Source organism: Anolis carolinensis, chromosome 2 (assembly GCF_035594765.1).
Source record: "Anolis carolinensis isolate JA03-04 chromosome 2, rAnoCar3.1.pri, whole genome shotgun sequence".
In the NCBI taxonomy this organism is placed as follows: domain Eukaryota; kingdom Metazoa; phylum Chordata; class Lepidosauria; order Squamata; family Dactyloidae; genus Anolis; species Anolis carolinensis.
Window position 1 is genome coordinate 135,605,747 of NC_085842.1, and position 21,934 is coordinate 135,627,680.

The following is a 21,934-nucleotide window of genomic DNA, read 5'->3' on the forward strand; positions in this document are numbered from 1 at the left end:
TCTCACAATACCGAAATGCGGCGCGCGGAACCATTGGTGCTTGCCTCCGCCGGCGCCGTGACGTCAACCGACACAAAGGCCATTTTCCCGGATCTCGCACGTGATTGGGCGAAACCTCGACATCCCATTGGTTGTTAAAGCAGCGCGCCGATTGGTCCCCATCAGCAAAAGCGAGCCAATGAAAATTAGTCCCGAGCTGCTGCCTCCGATTGGGCGACAGAAAACATAGTTTGGATCCTACTTTTTGTTGCAAAGCTCCACAATGGAAAGTCAATGGGAAAGAAAAGCCGTCTGCCTTCGCTGTCCCAGACCCAGTGGAGAGAGCAAATGTAGGAAAACAGAACCCCGCACGTGGGGGGGGGACGGGAAATGAAATGACGGGCAGCAACGTTGCGGCCATATGTGGTGGTGCACTTCAGGTGTTGCAGCGACACATCAAGCGTTACATTTACATGTTTACTTGACGTTTTAGTAGATTTGGAAGCGAGTACTTATTAATTAAGCAATATTGCATAAGCCACAACATAGAAATGTTAATTCTTCAAATTAATACTATACCTATGATATTCCAACGTCAGCAAACTCATCCTGTCACAAAACAACACTGAGGAAATTAAAGTTTTTAGTTGCTAGAATTCAAATACTTTGGCAGGGGACCCTATGAGTTTACCATATACCTGTAGGATCACACACCCCCATGGTTATGAGCAATACGCATCACATGTTTGCTAAGTTTGTTTTAAAAATGGGAAGGTATCCATTGTGCACAAATAAACAGCTATTTCATCTTTATTATAGAGAAGATTCACTATGTTCAAGGTTAGGGCTTCATGCTGTGGCCTGCTGTAAAACACACTGAGAAGTATGCTTGTGCATATGTGCCTTAAAGTTGCCCAATAATTGAATGGCTGCCACATAAATTGCATGGGGTTTTCTTAAGCAAGACATACTCAAAGGTGATTTTGCCAGTTCCTTCCTCTGAAATACAGCATCTGGGATTCATTGACAGTCTCCCTCCCAGTACTCACTATTGACCCTCTTTACCTTCCTAGATCAGACATGATCTGGTGCTTTACAGTATCTAGGCCACTGAAAAGAATACTGCATACAATGTATTGAAATACATGTCTATTTTGTATACATCTTTTATGAATGATCTGCAGCTTAGGCTAAAAAGAAAAAGCTATCCAAATACAGTAGAGTCTCACTTATCCAAGCCTCGCTTATCCAAGCCTCTGGATAATCTAAGCTATTTTTGTAGTCAATGTTTTCAGTATATCGTGATATTTTGGTGCTAAATTCATAAATACAGTAATTACAACATAACATTACTGCGTATTGAACTACTTTTTCTGTCAAATTTGTTGTATAACATGAAGTTTTGGTGCTTAATTTGTAAAATCTTAACCTAATTTGATGTTTAACAGGCTTTTCCTTAAACCCTCCTTATTATCCAAGATATTCACTTATCCAAGCTTCTGCTGGCCCATTTAGCTTGGATAAGTGAGACTCTACTGTATACGAATTCTTGTTAATATGCAGGATTTCACAATCTGTTATGTTATTTTCTCTGTTGCTTTACAAAGTAATAAAGTAGCCAGGAAAGCAATCACAAAATCTTTATTTGATTGACTGCTTTTTATTAAGGATCAATCTGTCATAGAAGCAAGAATAATTTTCCACAAATTGAGGCTTGAAACAATGGAGCACATGCTTTACACCTTACTAAATTGTAATTCAACTGGCTCATAGAATTGTAATTACACAGATAAATGCGAACCTGTGTGTACAAATATTCCATTTTAAAATAGGTCTAAACAGATGTGATTAAATAGCACTGATTTTAGGCATTTTTTATGAGTGAGCATCTCAAAAGAAAACATTTGTATATTATTTAAATTGCAATCCTGCAACTCAGGAGAATAATGGAGTGCAGTCCCAGCGGGCCTTGCTAAACACAGTCAGTAGTAAGGAATGCTGGGAGTCCCCGTTCAGCAATCACTGGAGGGCCACATAATTTCAACCCATGCCATACACACTGAGCTTCATGTACGTGCCAACAGGGTTTAATTCTAAGTATGCCTTTGTAAACATATATCATTCTGGGTTGTTGTGCATTTTCCGGGCTGTATGGCCATGTTCCAGAATAACTTCTGGAACATGGCCATACAGCCATGGCCATACAGCCCAGAAAATGCACAACAACCCAGTGATTCCGGCCATGAAAGCCTTCGACAACACATATATAATTCTGTTCCTAGAACACCTCAGCTTCCTAGACCAGATATTACAGTTCTGCCACGTGCATTCTCTCTCTTTCAAATAAAAGGTCTGTCCCCAAACTATAGTGTGAATTAAATTCCACAACCCAAAGATTTTTATTTCACATAACAATATTTAAACTTTTTGTTTGCTGTGAAACACTTCTTGGATCAATAGTAGAGTTTGTTTCCAGAAGGCGCTAAATCCAAAATAATAGTAATTTAAAAATAGGAGTAGAATATTATGTACAGATCAAAACTATCAAGATGTATCAAATCTCTGGTACAGGACTTGGAAATAGCAAAAGAATGCATACCATCAGCTCATTTTTTATTCCTGTACAATGTGTTCAGATGGGTTTGGAAACAAATTTCACAATTACTGTACAAAGGGATATCCTAAACACACATTCTTGAACAGGAAAGAAAGAGGAACACTTAAGACTGACTTTTAGCATATGCTTGCATGGATTACAGTCCACCTCCTCATCTGCATTGATGAAATGTAACAACCGTGTCTTTTCTGTATCTAATCTGTTGCATATTATGCACCTTTATTGAATGTCTTGTAATTGTTGACCATGGTTGCACATTTTGAAATCCTCACAAAAGCAGAGTACTTTATATATTTTTGTCAATAAAACAGACAATGTGAGTCCTCTCAATCTATAATTATAATGCAGTATAACCAGTCTGAATTCCTCATAGCAATAGTAAATTAGTTCAACTGAATTAAAGGGAAGTGCTCAAGGAGATGGACTAAGAAGTGGAACATTTGTGACATATAAACATTAAGACGGGAAAGAGGTGGAGACTAGTTTCTGCCTGTGGACCATCACTGCTGCTTCTGCAGAGGGTAACCCTTAGAACTGGTCAGCACAACCTAAGGGCCTCACCAGGTGTTTTGGACTTCAGCTTCCAGAATTCCTGACAATTGAACAAGATGGCTAGGCTTCTGGGAGTTGAAGGCTCAAACACCTGGAGGGCCACACATAGTACAGGCCTGCTAGATTACAGTGGTTTTCAACCTGTGGGTCACCAGATATTTTGGCCTACAACTCCCAGAAATCCTAACAGCTGGTAAATTTACTGGGAGTTCTGGGAGTTGTAGACCAAAACACTTGGGGACCCACAGGTTGAGAACCACTGTGCTAGAACATCATTTTTGTGAAAACAGACCCATTGTTTGATGGAAACTATTGTGTCACAAGAGTCTGGTGGAATTGCAAATACAGTAGGGGAGTGGTTAAGCTATCTCTAGCTATAACCCCCGCAAGCACAACAATACAAATATGTCTACAGACATTAAAGGTTGGGTGGCCCCAACAAGCTCATATAATAGCACTAGACAGGTGCTGAGAAAGACCTTTCTCCATACTACACTACAAACTATTATATGCAGTGGGGCATAACAGATGTATGATTGATTCCTGAGTTCTTCTCAGGTAAAAAATAGCAGATTTTTGGGCAGTTTTTCAGTGGGGTTCTGTGTTTCTAGCCTCAGCAAATCTGGAGGGCCGGTTGTATTAGGGATGGCAATCAATACAAGTGTTCAGTCATACATCTGTTATGCCCCACTGCATGTAATAGTTTGTAATGTGGTTTAAGTAATGATAAATGGACTGTAGAGCAGTACTTTTGATATATACCACTATTTCAACTCTACTAAAATAGGAATACTTGTAACACCCTGTACATAACGTTTTGTAGGCTTATCAGGTGTTTTCTTGTAAAGGATTTATATAATGACAACACTATTGCAAAGATTTCCAGAGAGGCAAGTATGCAAGATTATTTCAGCAAGTCTGCTACGTATTTTCGAAGACAGAGCATCATAGCACAGCATTTTTTGAACTGGAGAGCTCTTCATCGAGTGCACCTCCGTGAATAAGGGACTGTGAGTCAGGAAAGATCATACTACAAGAGGCATTAAGACAAGCATTGGCAAACTTCAGCCCTCCAGGTGTTTTAGACTTCAACTCCCACAATTCCAAACAGCAGCTGTTAGGAATTATGAGAGTTAAAACTCAAACATTTAGAGGATTGAGGTTTGCCTACGCCTGCTCTATACTCATGTAGAAGGCTAGAAATTTTAATTTAAAAGCTTGGGTTGACTTATCCATGGGTCAGTGTGAGTACAGCACCTTAACACTGGAAAGTTGTAGAGATGGCAGACCTGTGTTGAGGGATGGAACCATTGTGTACATAGGTGCATTGCCTGAGTAGGATTCTGTCGAACCACCTTCTCTGAATGAATCATAGAATCACAGAATCAGAGTGGCCTCTTTTTCACTGTGACCAGAACCTCAGTTTCGCCTCCTTGTCCTTCCATTTCATCCCCAGAAGCGAGGGTACAAACCCCACCCAGCCTTTGCTAGGAAGCCCGCCTGGAGCTTCCTTGAGCCTGGCCCACACTTACTTGAAAGTAAGCCTTGTTAAGGCCAGTAAAAACGTGGCTCTGTGACCAAGCCTTTGGAGAACATGTCCACTAAACAATTATGGAATGACATGTTATGACTATAGGAACAGCCCAGTTTATGCTTGTGGATTATGTGATCAATTGCGACTATATGGTTTTTAAATGTCTCATTGTTTTAATTGTATGTTATCGCTCTATTTTAAATGTTCATTTTAGTTGTGTTTTGTTGTTGAGGCATCGAATAGCTGCCTTTGTGTAAGGCCGCCTTGAGTCCCCTTTGAGGTGGAAAAAGGCGGGATATAAATATCGTAAATAAATAAATAATGTCAGTGCCGGGTGGTTGTGAGGTTTCCGGGCTGTATGGCCATGTTCCAGAAGCATTCTCTCCTGATGTTTTGCCTACATCTATGGCAGGCATCCTCAGAGGTTGTGAGGTCTGTTGGAAAACTATCTAAGTGGGATTTTTATATCTGTGAAAGGTCGAGGGCAGGAAAAAGAACTCTTGTGTGTTTGAGGCAAGTGTGAATGGTGCAACTGGCCACCTTGATTAGCAGTGAATGGATTTGCAGCTTCCAAGCCTGGTTTCTTCCTGCCTGGGGGAATACTTCATTGGGAGGTGTTAGCTGGCCCTAATGGTTTCATGTCTGAAAGCCAGACTTTGAAGCTGCAAGGCCATTTAATGCTGATCAAGTTGGCCAATTGCACCATTCACACTTGCCTCAAGTAGACAAGAGTTCAAGGTGTTGTCGAAGGCGTTCATGATTGGAACCACTGGCTTGCTTTGAGTTTTCCAGGCTTGTTGTGTGTTTTCCGGGCTATATGGCCATGTTCCAGAAGAATTCTCTCCTGACGTTTCACCCACATCTATGGCAGGCATCCTCAGGGGTGTGAGGTCTGTTAGAAACTAGGCAAGTTGGGTTTATATATCTGTGGAATATCCAGGGAGGATGAAAGAACTCTTGTTTGCTTGAGGCATGTGTGAATGGTGCAACTGGCCACCTTGATTAGCATTTAATGGCTTTGCAGCTTCAAAAACTGGATGGTGGGAGAAAGACAAGAGTTCTTTCTCTCACCCTGGTCATACTCCAGAGATATATAAACCTCACTAGCCTAGTTTCCAACAGACCTTTGTTGGGAGGTGTTAGCTGGCCCTGATGGTTTACTGTCTAGAATTCCCGTTTTCAGAGTGTTGTTCTTTATTTATTGTACTGATTTTGGAGTTTTTAAATATTGGTAGCCAGATTTTCCCTTTGCCCAGTTTCCAACAGACCTCACAACCTCTGGGGATGCCTGCCATAGATGTGGGCAAAATGTCAGGAAAGGATGTTTTTGGTACATGGCCATACAGTCTGGAAAACACACAGCAACCCAATTATTCCGGCCATGAAAGCCTCCGACAAGTCAGTGCCCTGTATTTAAACTGTGCTGCGGGGGGGGGGGGGGGGGGCTTCCATCGCGGTAGGGGCCCCTCCCCATTTTTTGTGCATCCGGGCACTCGAGCGCGGGACGGCCCTGGAAGTTGTAGTTCCCCGTGCCGGAAGCCACTGAGCAGAAGATGGGGCCTTTCCGCCAGCACCGGGACTACAAGCCCCAGCATGCCCTGGGCCACCCGGGGCGGTAATGGCGGCGGCGGCGCCTGCGCAGTGCGCTCTCCGTGCGGACCGCGCAGAGTGAATAATAAAGCTCTCCTCCTCGGCGGGAGCGGGCGGCGGCGGAGGAGGAGGAGGGAGCGGAAGGCAGGAGAATGTCGAAGGGCCCGGGGACGGCAGGGCCTCCCGCGACCGGGCCGGTGGCGCCCGCCAGCGCACTCCAGGCCCAGCCCGAGAAGCCGCAGCACTACACGTACGTAGTAGCCCCAGCAGCAACAGCTGCCTGCCGCGGACACCGCCGCTTGCCGCCCAGGCTCTTACTGACACCGCCGCCGCCGCACCCCTCCGCTCGCCCGCCCGCGCGCCACACGCGCCTGACGTCAGTGGGCAGCGTGCGGCACGCGCGCACGGAAACCCAGCCGCCCGCCCGCCCGGAACCGGCTGGAACCGGTCGCGGCCGGCCTGGGCCGCTGGAATTTCGCCTGAGTGGGAGGGGGCGGGGCAGCAGGAGCACACACACGCTCCCCACACCCAGGCAGCGCGCGCGCACCTCTTTTCACGTTGAAGAGCCCCACTCAAACATCGCATCGCATCGCTTCGCGCATAACAGAACACAGGCAGAAGCCCAGGATGCTTTGCGCCCCCAATGGCTCCTCGGGCACCATGTTGGCCTCCCCCACACGCCCGCCTAACCCACCTTGCCCCATTCCTCTCCTCGCCACCTCCTCCTTTCCGCCCTCGAGTCGCGTGGGTGGGTGTGTGGAAAAAACAACAAGGAGCTTTTATTTCATTTTTAATCCCTCCTCCCTCTGCCCGAATAGATAGATACCTGTGGAGGGTTCAGCCAGCCAAAATGTCCGTTATCTTTCTCCTACGGTAGATCAGTCAGGGCCTGGCCTCCTCAGGGTTACAGGCCACTAGTACTTCACCAGTCATTATCAGGGCGGGCGAGTGAGTATTTCTACTAGCCATCATGGCCTTTGGTATTTCGGGATTCCAAGGGAGCCCTGGCGTGTTTTCTTTTCAGTCCCGTGGAACAGTGTTATTATGAAGCAGTGCATTCCAAGTCCCAAAGGAGTACTTCAATACTCTCATGAAGTTTTGTTGTCAAAGGCTTTCATAGCCGGAATCACTGGGTTGCTGTGAGTTTTCCAGGATGTATGGCCATGTTCCAGAAGCATTCTCTCTTGACATTTCGCCAGGATCCATGGCAGGCATCCTCAGATGTTGTGAGTTCTGTTGGAAAATAAACAAGCATGTGGATAATTTCAACAAAAGGAGGAAACCATAAAAATGAACAAAATCTGGCTACCAGTATTTAAAAAACTAAAAGCAGGACAGTAAATAAGGAACAACACTTTGAAAACGGCAATTCCAGGCAGGGAACAATCAGGGCCAGCTAACATCTCCCAACAAAGGATTCCCCCACACAGGAATCAGCCAGGTTTTGACGCTGCAAGGCGTTTCAGTGCTAATCAAGGTGATTAATTGCAACATTCACACTTGCCTCCAACAAACAAGATTTATTTCTCCCATCCTGGACCTTCCGCAGATATATAAACCTCACTTGCTTAGTTTCCAACAAACCTCACAACCTTTGAGGATGCCTGCTATAGATGTGGGTGAAATGTCAGGAGAGAATGCTTCTGGAACATGGCCATACAGCCCGGAAAACTCACAGCAACCCACTCATGAAGTTTTTCACATTGCCACCCGTGATGCTTTCAGAGTAAGGTGTAGGAAGCGTCTTCGTCTTCTCTCATATTACAATAGCCCTTATTTTGGTGTAAAACTACAAAAATCAAGAGGCAGTTTACATTTTGGAAGTGCGTAGACGTTTGTGTGTTGTGGTGTGTGTGTGAGGAAAGTCTATGGTTTGACGCAAATTTACTTGGAACCTACTCCTGGGAGTACCCGCAATACCCAGGGAATATAGGAGTTCTAGATTGTGGTGCTAGTATAATTTTATTAACCTTTGCCAGTGTAAATGTTAATTGATGTATTTTATGATGTTTTTACTTTTTTGGTTTTAATTGTGTTAAGTAGATTGTTTATTTTTATGTGGTTTTTGTAATGTTTATATTGGGCTTGGTCCCCATGTAAGTTGCCCCGAGTCCCTTCGGGTAGATGGAGGCGGGTTATAAGAATTAAATTATTATTTATTATATTAAAATAGCTTATGATGTTATTTCTCTGGTATATGTTGTGGAGCAGCAGTATTAATAATGATATTATAATAGTAATAGTAATAATAATAACTGTATTCTTGTACCCTGCCTCCATTTCCCCAAAGGGAGTCAGGGTGGCTTACATATGGCACAAAGTGTCTAAAACAGAACATAAAATAAACACACAGTACAATACAATAAAGTAAAACATAGAGCATATAAAATAACAATTTAAAACTCAGATCATGCCCAAAACCTATGGTGACAACTATCGTAGGGCATGGCCAGACTGTAGACAAGGCAAGGGAATGGGATAGTGCAAATTGTAACTAAGGAACAAGGGCATGGGATGAAAGTGCAGATCTGTGTCACGGATTGCGGACCATTGAGGCTAGACGTTCTCAAAGGCTTGTTTAAACATCCAATTCTTTAAATCTCTACAAAAGGAGGACAGTGGGGGGGCCTGCCTAATCTCCCTGAGGAAGGCGTTCCAAAGTCTGGGGGCCACCACTGAGAAGGCCCTCTCTCTCATCCCCACCAACTGCTCTTGGCGGTGGCGGGACCTAGAGGAGGGCCTCCCAAGCAGATCTAAGACTAACAATAGCACAAGTTTCATAATTCATACAGGGCAGAGCAGATTGGATCCGCACTGGGAAACTATTCAGCCTTATGAATCATAAATACCTATTGTTTATTAGCACTCCAATCTGTGTCAGGGGCAGGAAAGCCAAGATACAAGATATTAAATAAATCAAGTACAGTATCCCATAGACAGAATTATCACAAGCTGACATCACTATTAATTGGTTTTAACCTGTTTATAATGGGATTACATATTACAGGGCAGACTTGCCTCACTTGTAAAGCAGAAGATTCTCTTGGAGATGTGTATTGGCTTAGTGCCTTTGCAACTTTGCATAACGGCTGGTGTGTTCATTAAGCTGGCTTTATTTAAGGCCTGGTATGTAAGTTATATTTATATTCTGTGCCACAAATGGTAGAATAATTGGTAGTGGGTGTACAATGTCTGTGAGTTGGTTATAATCCCAAACGCCAGCTGTTTCACAACTATTGACTATTTTGTTATTGGGTTTTTTTCTTTTTTATACTTCAAAGGAGCTCTGGTATTATTTTCACTTGTGAAATGCTTGTTCACAAGTGGTTTACCATAACATTAGATATGTCTAGCACTCAGATTTCACAAGACGTTTAAGAAATGTGTAAAATGAAATCGTTGTGTCGGTTTGCTGATGAAATGTCTTCCCCCAGAAAAGAGTTGATTCTTCTGTGCCTGCCAGCCTCAACATAACCCCAAATCGGTCTTAGACATTTGGAAGAGCAAATTTTAGGCATATGTATTATTTTTGTTATTATTATTATGTATACCCCACTTTATCTCCCCAAAAGGACTCAAGGCAGCTTGACACAATAAACATTAGTATACAATTTAAAATATACAAATAAAAATTAAAACGGAATTAAACACAAACAGCACTACGAATTCACAATTAAAATCCATCAAAACATATTCAAAATATTATTTTTACAGAGCTATGTGACTGAGGAAAGAATAGTAAAGACCTCTGTGAATAAGATTGGATACAGTTCATTGATTTATTTTGTATGTTGACATTTGAGTTTTACTTTTTTTATTGCCCCTTATTCCCAAGTAGCTGTCCGCAGAATTGTAGCCTCAGTAAGCTGCTATATTTGTGCTCACTAAACAGATATATTTACTTATATGTGTGTAAGGAAAGAGTATTTGGCACAAGGTTTCTATGATGTCTAATAGGAAAATGTAGTCTCAGTTGTTCAAGATGTTGCTGTTATGTGTTCTATATTGACATCAGTTACCTCTGTAAGTTACCTCTGTATATATTATGTGAAAAATTGCTTGCTGGATTCTGTTTGCATGAATATTACAGTATAGTCCTCATAACTGTGGTGGGTACATTCCTCAACTTGCCATGGGAACAGAAAACCATAAATAATAGTGAACTCTACTGAAATGAACAGCTTATGTTGGGAGCTACCATAGAGCGTCCCTGGAGGACCTAGATAATGCCTTGAGATACCTCTTTAGGAATTTGCTAGGTCCTCCAGGACAATTCTGTGGTAACTTTCAGTGGAAACATACTATGGAATTGACCAGAGAACCTAGATAATTCCTAGAGAGGACATGTTTTGTCAGATGTAGGAAGGTAACATTATGGATACCGGCCCCATGTCTGCAAGGGTCATGCTATATTTATGAAGCAGTTATGAAATAGTATTGTAGAGGCTTATGTCACTATATATTATGAGAAGCTCAATGGCTTTATTCTAGCCATTTAGTACTTTTTGTTATGCATCTTGGTATTTCTAATGCAAAAACCTTTTAAATTGTTATTACTATTAGAAACTAAAAAGAAACACTATTTCAGACATGTTCATCTTAAAGAGGAGCTGAAAGCAGCTTTGCACATTATATCAAAGAGTATGAAATATTTCTTGTTCCTCTTATATCTAATAATGTATAAAGAAATTGAGTGCAGCTATCATGGTTCGCTCTTAGAGTCCAGACGTACAACAATCAGCAAGGCTGATTAATATTTTCTTGACCCTTTCAAAGCAGAAATTTAAGAGGATTTTAGACTTAGGAATAAGATCCATGGAATGCTCCAGTTTCTCACTTCATGATGCCAGCCAAAGGAAGAAGGAGCTCTGAGAGCAGGATTTCTTGCTGTGTTACTCTTTGGTGTTTCCTTAAGTGAGCTAAAGATTGAAATGAGAGCAGCACCTCTTTTAAAATATGACAAATATAAGGAAGCTATTGGGCATAATAATTAAGGTCTTGCTGTTTTCATGCACTGTTTTTGCGTATTGTTTTTGAAAGGGTGGGCTGAGGAAAATACAAATAGCTGTTGTTGTGCCTGCAGGTCATTTCAGACTTTTCAGTTGCCCTAAGTGGTTTTCCTGGCAAGATTTGTTCATTGAGTGTTTGCCTTTGCCTGAGAGAATGTGACATAATAGGTTTCATATACTGCGTGAACTCTTGGTACAGTCAGCCCTCTACATCTATAGAGTCCAGCATCCACAGATTGAAAATATCCAAAAAGCAAGCCTTGATTTTGCTATTTTTAATATTTTTTAGACCATTGTATGAGGTGGTTTTGATATCCACAAGGGTGGTGCTGATGGTCCTGGAACCAAATCATAGCAGATATCAATGACCAACTGTAGTACAGTTCTGGTTCATGTTTTCTGATAGGCACATTGAAATGAACCCATAACAGCAAGTTGCATTGAAGGTCTTTTTTGAGTTGAAGGAAGGCAGTGGTGTGATATATGCTACTTATACTTCAGTTGCCCAAAGTATTCTCACATGCAATTTGCAAGGCACTTAATGGTTCTTAGTATAAGGGAAATGTTTTGTAGGAGGCAGTAAATGAAATTTTGGTGAAGGAGAACTTCTGTGGATAATAGCATAGAAAAATTCATTGCACTAAAGAAGGTGAATATAGCTATTGTCATGTTATATGTGTCATTTTCATTGTGAGGTATATCACATCCATAGGTTGAACCTCATTATCACCTAAAAGTCATGGTGTTTGTAATTCTATGCGTCTTGCTCCACTGCTGAACATTCTGTTCTTTCTCCTAGTGTAGTAACCTGTCTTGCACATGGTCAAGCTGATCATAAAAGGGACATTTGTTTATTTGTGTGGATTTGTGTCATTTGATTGGGAAAATAAGTAAAAGTTATTTATTTTGGCTACTTTTATGATATTTGCATATTTATTTATTTACCATATTTATATCCCGCCTTTCTCTACCCTGAGGGGGACTCAAGGCAGCTTACAAACAGCCTTTATATAGTGCCTTACGCATAAAACACAGACATGAAATAGAATTATAAAAATTAAACCAGAGATAAAACATAATTAAAATACATTCCAATATGAGACACATCATCCAAAGGCAAGGTCTAAAGCTGTTCCAAAATCCATTGCGTGATTTCCAGGTTTTAAAAAAATGGACTGCGATATTTATCAAAGGCCTGCTCCCAAAGCCAAGTTTTTACTCTCTTCCTAAAAGTTAGGAGGGAGGGGGCTAATCTAAAATAGCTAGGGAGGGAATTCCACAGCCGGGGGGCCACCACTGAGAAGGCCCTGTCTCTCACCAGTTGCGTTTGCAAAGGAGGTGGGATCGAGAGCAGGGCCTCCCCAGACGATCTTAAACTCCGAGGTGGTTCATAGGGGGAGATACGTTCAGACAGGTAGACTGGGCCGGAACTGTTTAGAGCTTTATAGGCTAAAGCCAGCTCTTTGAATATTTGTAATAGTTTTTGGACAGAGGCCCCAAACTTAAGTCTGTGAATCTGTTACAGCAAGCAGCAATCTTCACAGTAGTATATTTAAGTTGTCAAGATTATTCTGGAATTGCTTAAGGCACCATACTTTGGTGTTGTGTGCCTTCAAGTTGTTTCCAACTTAAGAAAGCCTAAGGTGAGCCTAATATGGAGTTTTCTTGACAAGATTTGTTGAGAGAGGATTTGCCTTTGTTCTCATCTGAGGCTGAGATAATGTGACTTGTCCAACATCACTTTGCAAGTAATGTGCTTTCTATTGAGGTAAAAAAAAAATCTGTTCTTCCTTATTCTTGCAATTGAGATGATGCACAAGAGTTGTTTTACAGACTTTTGACAATTGGTTTTGGTACACTTCTATCTTTACTGGGCTGATAAGGAGTACAAGTGGGTGGTTAGGTAATTTCCCAAAATTACCTAACCACCCAATTATCCAAACCTTCCCACCACCCCTCCCCCAATAATTTCTCTACCCCATTTACCCCTCTGACAACCCAGCCCCCTTTCTTTCCTTTAGAAAATTTTACTGTAGCACATTTTAAAAGCATCAATAAAAATTATTTAAAAATGAGTACAATTGTGTACATTAAAACTGGCAGGCTGTCAGGTCCCTGGCTGCAGAGCACCAATAACCTTACACAGAGGCCAGTCTCTATCTAATATCTTTATTAAAGAAATATATAAAATCAATAAAAACAAGTGAAGAATATAGTTCAGAAGCAGACCTTTCAGATGAGGTCAAATATAGTCCAGAAATGTATTGTCCAATATAAGATATTAGAGTTCAAAGTTTTAATCCACTTGACCGAAACACACACTTTGCCAAGCAATAGTGTGGGGAAATAACAGAGTCTTAGAGTCCAATGAAGCTTGACAACAAGGCTGGAAATAAACTTGATTCTTGGCTAGATCCGTGACTGAAGACAAGGCGAACATGAAGCATGAAACAGAGTCCGTGGTAAAACCGTGAGACAGGGCAAGGCTTGAAGCTTGATCCGGGAAGCAAGGAACTGGGATTACGAAGTCCACACACGATCTCTCTCCTCAAGCTGATCAATTGACTCCGCAAAGAATCCCTCGCGCCAAACACCTATATTGGGTCTCGTTTTCCCGCCAACAGAACTCTTTCCCTAGAGAACGAGAAGCGAAACCCAACTCCGTCCAGATGCATGACTCCTTAGAATTTCCCAAGGGAAGCAGACCTAATCAGCCATTTGTTTGGCAGCGATTCTTAGGCTTCTCCGATTAGCCTCCCTGACTCCCCTTTCTCTAGAATAAATTTCCTTCCTGGGAAACGGAGGGGAGTTCTGCCCAAGGCTTGTTTGGCTGAATTCTTGTGGGCAAACATCAACATCCTGCAGGTGAAGAGACACCAGTTCTTGTTGAACCGGCGAAAACCCCATGTTTTCATCTTCATCTGCCACAATAGTACTAGGAACAGGACTACAAGGCCCATGAGTCATCACACAGGCTTTCCTTTTAAAATTATTATCAAGGCTGAGGACTAATCAAGACAAACATAGTTGTATACATTGCACTTTAATTTGGTCTTCTACCTAAGATAGAGATTCCTAAAACACTAGGAACAGTTTTCTTCCTGAGTATTTGATTCCATTTCTTTGTCATATCTATATATAAAAGAGTGATGGCATCAGGGCAGCGGACAAAACAACAAAACTACAGGCCCCCCCAACCTCGAAATTTGACAACACAACCCATCATCCACAGCTCTAGATTGATACAACAAAAAGAAAAGAAAAATAAAGTCCTAATTACAGGGAGAAGAAGAATAGTTTTTATCCAATTGCTTCCAGTTTGAAGGCTAAGTTCCGCCCACTTGGTCTCCTAGCAACCTACTCAGCCCAGGGGACAGGCACAGTTAGGTCTCACTTTTAGGCTTCTTCCACAGATTATCAGATGTTAACTGGATTATATGGCAGTGTAGACTCAAGGCCCTTCCAAACAGCTATATAACCCATTTAGAATCTTATATTATCTGCTTTGAACTGGATTACCTTGACTCCACACTGCCATATAATCCACTTCAGTATGCATTTTATCCAGCTGTGTAGAAGGAGCCTCATATAATCCAGTTCTAAGCAGATAATATAACATTATCAATATACAGTAGAGTCTCACTTATCCAACATAAACAGGCCAGCAGAACGTTGGATAAGTGAATATGTTGGATAATAAGGGATTCAGGAAAAGCCGATTAAACATCAAATTAGGTCATCATTATACAAATTAAGCACCAAACATCATGTTATACAACAAATTTGACAGAAAACGTAGTTCCATGCGCAGTAATGCTATGTAGTAATTACACTAGAGTCTCACTTATCCAACACTCGCTTATCTAACGTTCTGGATTATCCAACGCATTTTTGTAGTCAATGTTTTCAATATAACGTGATATTTGGGTGCTAATTTTGTAAATACCGTAATTACAACATGACATTACTGCGTATTGAACAACTTTTTCTGTCAAATTTGTTGTATAACATGATGTTTTGGTGCCTAATTTGTAAAATCATAACCTATTTTGATGTTTAATAGGCTTTCTCTTAATTTCTCCTTTTTATCCAACATATTCACTTATCCAACGTTCTGCCGGCCCGTTTATGTTGGATAAGTGAGACTCTACTGAACTGTATTTACAAATTTACCACCAAAATATCACAATGAATTTAAAACACTGACTACAAAAACATTGAGTTCTAAAAGGCAGACTGCGTTGGATAATCCAGAACATTGGATAAGCGAATGTTGGATAAGTGAGATTCTACTGTAATATGAAATAATTACTGTGATAGAATAATACAGAACAATATAATCTCTAAAACCAGGACAGTAAATAAAGAACAACACTCTGAAAGCAGGGAAATTGGAAATTCCACAAAGGAAACAATCAGGGCCAGCTAACATCTCCCAAGAAATGATTCTTCCAGAAAGGAAGCTGAGAAGGGAGTGAAGCAGTGTGTATTACCAAAGTCATTATTATTACTATCATTACTATTACTATTATTATTGTGCTGCTGTGAACTGTGAAAATGAATACAATCTGGCTCCAAGTATTTAAAAACACTAAAATCAGAATATATAAAAATTACTGTGGTATAATAAAACAGAACAATACAATCTCTAAAATCAGAACACTAAATAAAGAACAACACTCTGAAAACAGGGGAATTCCACACAGGAAACAATCAGGGCCAGCTAACACCTCCCAACAAAGTATTTCCATCACCAAAGTCTGGCAAATCCTCTGTTTTCTGAGGGCCACAGACAGTAGAAGCACATAAAATATCGCAAACAACACCACTCTGAAAACAACGGAATTCCAGACAGGAAACAATCAGGGCCAGCTAACACTTCCCAACAAAAACATTCACTCAGGTAGGAAAAAGTCAGGCTTTAAAGCTGCAAGGCCATTACATGCTAATCATTTTCCCTAATTGCAGCATTCATACTTGCCTCCAACAGACAAAAAAATCAGAAATATTGTATATTCACAACCTTTAGGAAATAATATCCCCTGATTGTTAAAGCACTGAGCTGCTGAACTTCTGGACCGAAAGACCACAGGTTTGAATTGGGAGAGCGGAGAGAGCCCCCACTGTTAGCCCCAGCTTCTGCCAACCCAGAAGTTCGAAAACATGCAAATGGGAGTAGATGAATAGGTACTGCTCCGGTGGGAAGGTAACGGCGCTCCATGCAGTCATGCTGGCCATATGACCTTGGAGGAGTCTACGGACAACGCCAGCTCTTCGACTTAGAAATGGAGATGAGCATCAACCCCCAGAGTCAGACACGAATGGACTTAATGTCAGGGGAAAACCTTCACCCTTTACCTTAACTACCACCAATTCCTCAAATACTTTATTTCCCATACCACCATACTTCACCACAGCAACGCGTGGCCGGGCACAGCTAGTTTCTTGTAAATGAGTTATGCAAGAGGACACTGATTACAATTTCTAATACTAATATGTTGAGAACGAATATACCTTATGGTTTGGAACCTTTCTTGAAGATATTTTTATATGACATTCTTAATCATTCTGCCAGGTTTTCCCTCAGTATTGTAATGTGGCAGTTGCTTCTGCTGCTTGTGGTGTCATCATCTTTATTTCCTTCTAGCTTTGGTATTCAGTGTTGCCCAGCTTAGGTATTTTGTAATGCCTTTTATTAGAATTAGTCATTAATTAGTTATGGATTTTATGAATGGTCACATTAGAAAATGCATAACCATAAACAGTAATGTGACTGTTTATAAAACTATGTAGGTAATGGGGTGCAACTCTCACTAGCCCAAGACCTGGTCAGGCTGCAACACTCATCAGTTCCAGTTCTGGCCAGTTGTAGCTCCCATTACCCCCAGATGTGGGATGCAAATCCCATCAGCTCTAGATATGTCTGGTGTAGAATTCCCATTAATCCTAGATGTGAGTAGATGGAAGTTGAGAGTGTGCTCTGAACTGGTCAGGTGAGACAGTCTTTTTGTTGAGGTGAACTCCCATCATCCCCAGGCTGTGTAGTGTAGGGGTAAGGATGTTTGGAGATGCAGGGTGGTAAGTAAGGTGAGCCATCTGATTAATTAGGAGAGGAATACCTTTGGTAATGGGTGGAACTCATGTGTCTCTCCGGATGTGACTTGATTTGAACTTCTATTATCCTCTGTCATGTCCCCTTAATCTTGTTACTTTTTGAGTTGTATCATGAAGGGTATGTGTACAAGGTTTAGTCCAGATCCATCAAAAGTGGCCATAACACAGCTCTCCAGATGTGGGTGGACTTCCAACTCCAGTAATCCTCTATCAGACCTCTTCCACAAATCCAACTGGTATTTTAAGTTAGAGCATGAAGGGGATGTATACCAAGTTTGTTCGAGATCCATCATAGGTGAGATATACACATGTCTATCGATGTGGGTGGACTATAACCCCCATTGTATGCTACTATACACCCCCCACCCCCACCAGGATTTTAAGTTGGTCATGATGGGTATGATTGCCAAGTTTGGTCCAGATCCCTTGTTGGTGGTATTCACAGAGCTCTCTGGATATAGGTGGATGACAATTCCCATTGTCCTGGTTCAATCTCCCAAACCCTGATAGTATTTTCAGTTGTTCATGATAGAAATGTATATTACGTATATAGAGACTAGCTTAGATATTCAGTGATGCCTGGGTTAGGTCTTGTGCAATGCTATTTATAAGAAATATCCATTGTTTGTTTTTGTTTTTATGAATGCTCCCATTAGAAAATGCATAAGGATGTGGGTGAACTACAGTTTCCAACATTATGGGTCAATCCCCGGCCAATATTCAAAGTTAGTTATGTTGGGTATGTGTGCTAAGTTTCGTCCAGATCCATTGTCAGTTGGATTTAGAGTGCTCTTTGTTTGTAGGTGAACTATAACTCCCAACATCCAGTTCTGTCCAAACACCACCAGTATTTAAAGTTTGTCGTGTTGGGTATGTATGCCAAGGTTGATCAAGATCCACTGTTGGTTGGGTTCACAGTGCTCTCTGGATGTGGGTAAACTATAATTCCCAACATCCAAGTTCAATTTCCTCCAAACTCTGCCATTACTTAAACTTGATCCTGTTGGGTATGTGTGCCAAGTTTGCTCAAGCTCCATCTTCAGTGGGAGTCACAGGGCTCTCTGGGTGAATTATAACTCACATCATTCAGGGCCATTCATACACACACACACACACACACACACACACACACACACACATCCAAATCCCTCCAGTATTTTCTGTTGGTCATGTGGGATCTGTGTGCCAAGTTTGGTCCAGACCTGTTGTTGACAGAGACACCACAGGACACTCTGAATATGGGAGCCATCTTGAAAAATACATACAAATAGATACTGTATATGCATACATTCATGCATACTTTCACTTTTATTATATAGCTAGATAAAAATATGATGTCAGTGACTTTCAGTATACTTGAGGTCTGTGTTGTTTCTGGAGGACCAGGAAAAGAGTGATGTACTCTTTTCTCAATTATGTATCAGGCTGCCGTTTATGTTTATGCAGCATAGTAGGAATATGAATTTTTGCACATGTATTAGTGTAGATCCTTGCATTGTAGAAGGAAGACTGAAGATATAATAAAGTACCTTGTGTGTTTTCTTATAACAGAATAATATTTTAATGTATATTTTTTCAGTGAAAACTATGGAAGCAAATGATCAAGCGTGCCAGAAAGTTGGAGGAATACTCTGCTTCAAAATGGTGCTCATTTATCTCGGAGTAGTATCATGAGAATCTGGTGAAGTGTGCTATAGCCCCTAAAGCTAAGACACTATCTCTGCATCTTTTTTAGTGTATGTGTATAATACATCCAGTGTTGATGTAGAGTGCTGCAGCTGCTGCCTTTATGTAAACAAGCAGCTCTTGTTCGAACTTTACTTTCCATCATCTTAATCTGACAGAGTGGCAAAATTAATCATGCCAAAGCTTCCTTTTGTTGGTATTGTTATTTCTCACCACTGCCACCTGACTGACCTGATATCAGTGGTCAGTTTCAAGGCTCCAGGTAGTACAGTGTATTCAGAATGAATGGCTACCAGCAAATGCTTGACATTTCTAACAGCTGATGCAGGAGCTTGATCTGCAAATGCATTGTATTTACACCTAATTCTTGATCTAACAATTGACACGTGTCAGTTGTATGGATTAAACTGTACTGGGATGATGGACTTTGTTCTGTTTTAATTGTGTACTGCCTACCATAAAGTTATAGCCTAGAATGTATTTTAGTTGCTTTTAAAAACAGTGGAGTGTGTAATGTAAGAGATCAGCATAGTTTGAGCATTGGACTACAGACTCTCTAGACCAGGGTTCAGCCATGGAAACCTGTAGGTGACCTCAGTCAAGTTAGATTCGCTGGGCTGCAAAGGAAGGGAAAGGCAACCAACCCCCTTTAAATAAAGCTTCCCAAGAAAACCCCATTATGGACCAGACCACCATAAGTCAGAAATGAAAGCACCTAACACACACATGTACAACAAGCAACATGTATGTTAAAATGTTAAGTTGTATATGAAACAATTTTCCCCCATCAAATCCCATTACAGGCAGTCATCGAGTTACAAACATCCGACTTAGAAATTATTCATAACTAAGAATGGGGATGAGACAATAGGAAGTGAGAGAAATCTACCACAGGAAGAGAAATTCACTCCTGAAAGAATTATCATGGTGAAAAGGTCTCTCCGCTGGAGCTTTATCACCAATCCACGACATGTCACGTTTCCACAACAAGCCAAATTTTCCAAATTCTGAGTATCATTAGGACAGAAAGTGAGGTGAACAGGGGTACAGACTGCAAAACAAGCACCACAGGAATGTTAACCCTTCCCTATGCTATCCAAAGCTAATATATCCATATATATGTGCTGTAGTTACACTTTAAAATGTACCTGTTCTAACTTACATACAAATTCAACTTAAGAATAAACCTACATAATCTATCTTGTTTGTCCTTCTTGCTGTAAAGAAATCAAATGCACACCAAATCATAATTAACCTTAACAATATTTTGATTTTCTCAAGAATGACGCCCAGAATTGCATCCAGATTTCTTGTGAACACCAATGGTGTTCAGGGATTCAGGGATTACTTCTGCCATTAAAATAAATGAGTCAGGGCAGACGTAACATAACTCTTGTTCATGTTATTGAGCACGCAAGTGTTTCTAGGTCAACTTACTATTGTGGAAAAGACTGGGTTGTAAACAGAGGAATGTCTATATGTTTAAACAGACACTGTAGAACACCCTGCCTGGCAAAGGGAACATTTTCTTAGGAGTTTTAAAGTAACCTGTGTGGACTCTTTTCTTAGTGGTTGTCAGACCCCTGGCAGCTGGGCACCAAGAACCATACACGGAGGCCAATCTCTATCTAATATCTTTATTAAGGAAATATATAAAAGCAATAAAAACAAGTGAAGAATATAGTTCAGAAGCAGACCTTTCAAATGAGGTCAAATATAGTCCAAAAATGTATAGTCCAATAAATGATATTAGAGTTCAAAGTTCTTTATCCAATACCGAAACACACACTATTGCCAAGCAATAGCGTGGGGAAATGTCAGAGTCTTAAGAGTCCAAGGTAGCTTGACAACAAGGCTGGAACAAGGCTGGATATAACTTGGTTCTTTAACAAGGTCCGTGACTAGGTACAAGGTAACCAGTGAATCCTGGAACAAGGTCCGTGGTTAAAAGCAAAGCGATGCAAAATCTTGAATACTTGATCCGGGAGGCAAGGAACTGGGGTTACGAAGTCCACACACGACCTCACTCCTGAAGCTGATCTGTTGACTCCGCAAAGAATCTCCCGCGCCAAACACCTATATTGGGTCTCGTTTTCCTGCCAACAATCTCTTTCCCTAGAGAACGAGAAGCGAAACCCAACTCTGTCCAGATGCAAGACTCCTTAGAATTTCCCAAGGGAAGCAGGCCTAATCAGCCTGTTGTTTGGTGTCAGAACCCTGGCTGCTGGGCACCAATAACCTTACACGGAGGCCAGTCTCTATCTAATATCTTTATTAAGGAAATATATAAAAGCAATAAAAACAAGTGAAGAATATAGTTCAGAAGCAGACCTTTCAAATGAGGTCAAATATAGTCCAAAAATGTATTGTCCAATAAATGATATTGGAGTTCAAAGTTTTAATCCACTTGACCGAAACACACACTATTGCCAAGCAATAGTGTGGGGAAATGACAGAGTCTTAGAGTCCAATGAAGCTTGACAACAAGGCTGGAAGTAAACTTGGTACTTGGCTAGGTCCGTGACTGGAGACAAGGCAAAACATGAAGCGTGGAGCAGGGTCCGTGGTTAAACGGCAAGGCAAGGCAAGGCAAGGGCTTGAAGCTTGATCCGGGAAGCAAGGAACTGGGGTTACGAAGTCCACACACGATCTCTCTCCTGTAGCTGATCAATTGACTCCGCAAAGAATCTCCCGTGTCAACCACCTATATTGGGTCTCGTTTCCCGCCAACAAATCTCTTTCCCTAGAGAACAAGAAACGAAATCCAACTCTGTCCAGATGCAAGACTCCTTAGATTTTCCCAAGGGAAGCAGGCCTAATCAGTCTGTTGTTTGGCTGCAATCCGCAAACTCC

At 41.3% G+C, this 21,934-nt stretch overlaps 1 protein-coding gene across 5 annotated transcripts in view; it reads left to right on the forward strand.

Annotated features, from left to right (window-relative positions):
* Positions 1 to 6,259: 6,259 nt before the first annotated feature.
* The window catches only part of unk (unk zinc finger), an 85,468-nt gene continuing 69,793 nt past the window's right edge, over positions 6,260 to 21,934 (forward strand). The window contains exon 1 of one of the 5 annotated variants that reach the window (XM_062973975.1): positions 6,260 to 6,522. In XM_062973975.1, coding sequence (XP_062830045.1) covers positions 6,425 to 6,522 — 98 coding nt within the window. In that variant the 5' untranslated portion in view covers positions 6,260 to 6,424. The remainder of the gene's footprint in view (positions 6,523 to 21,934) is intronic. The other 4 variants (XM_062973976.1, XM_008104420.3, XM_008104422.3 and 1 more) reach the window with 4 other exon arrangements.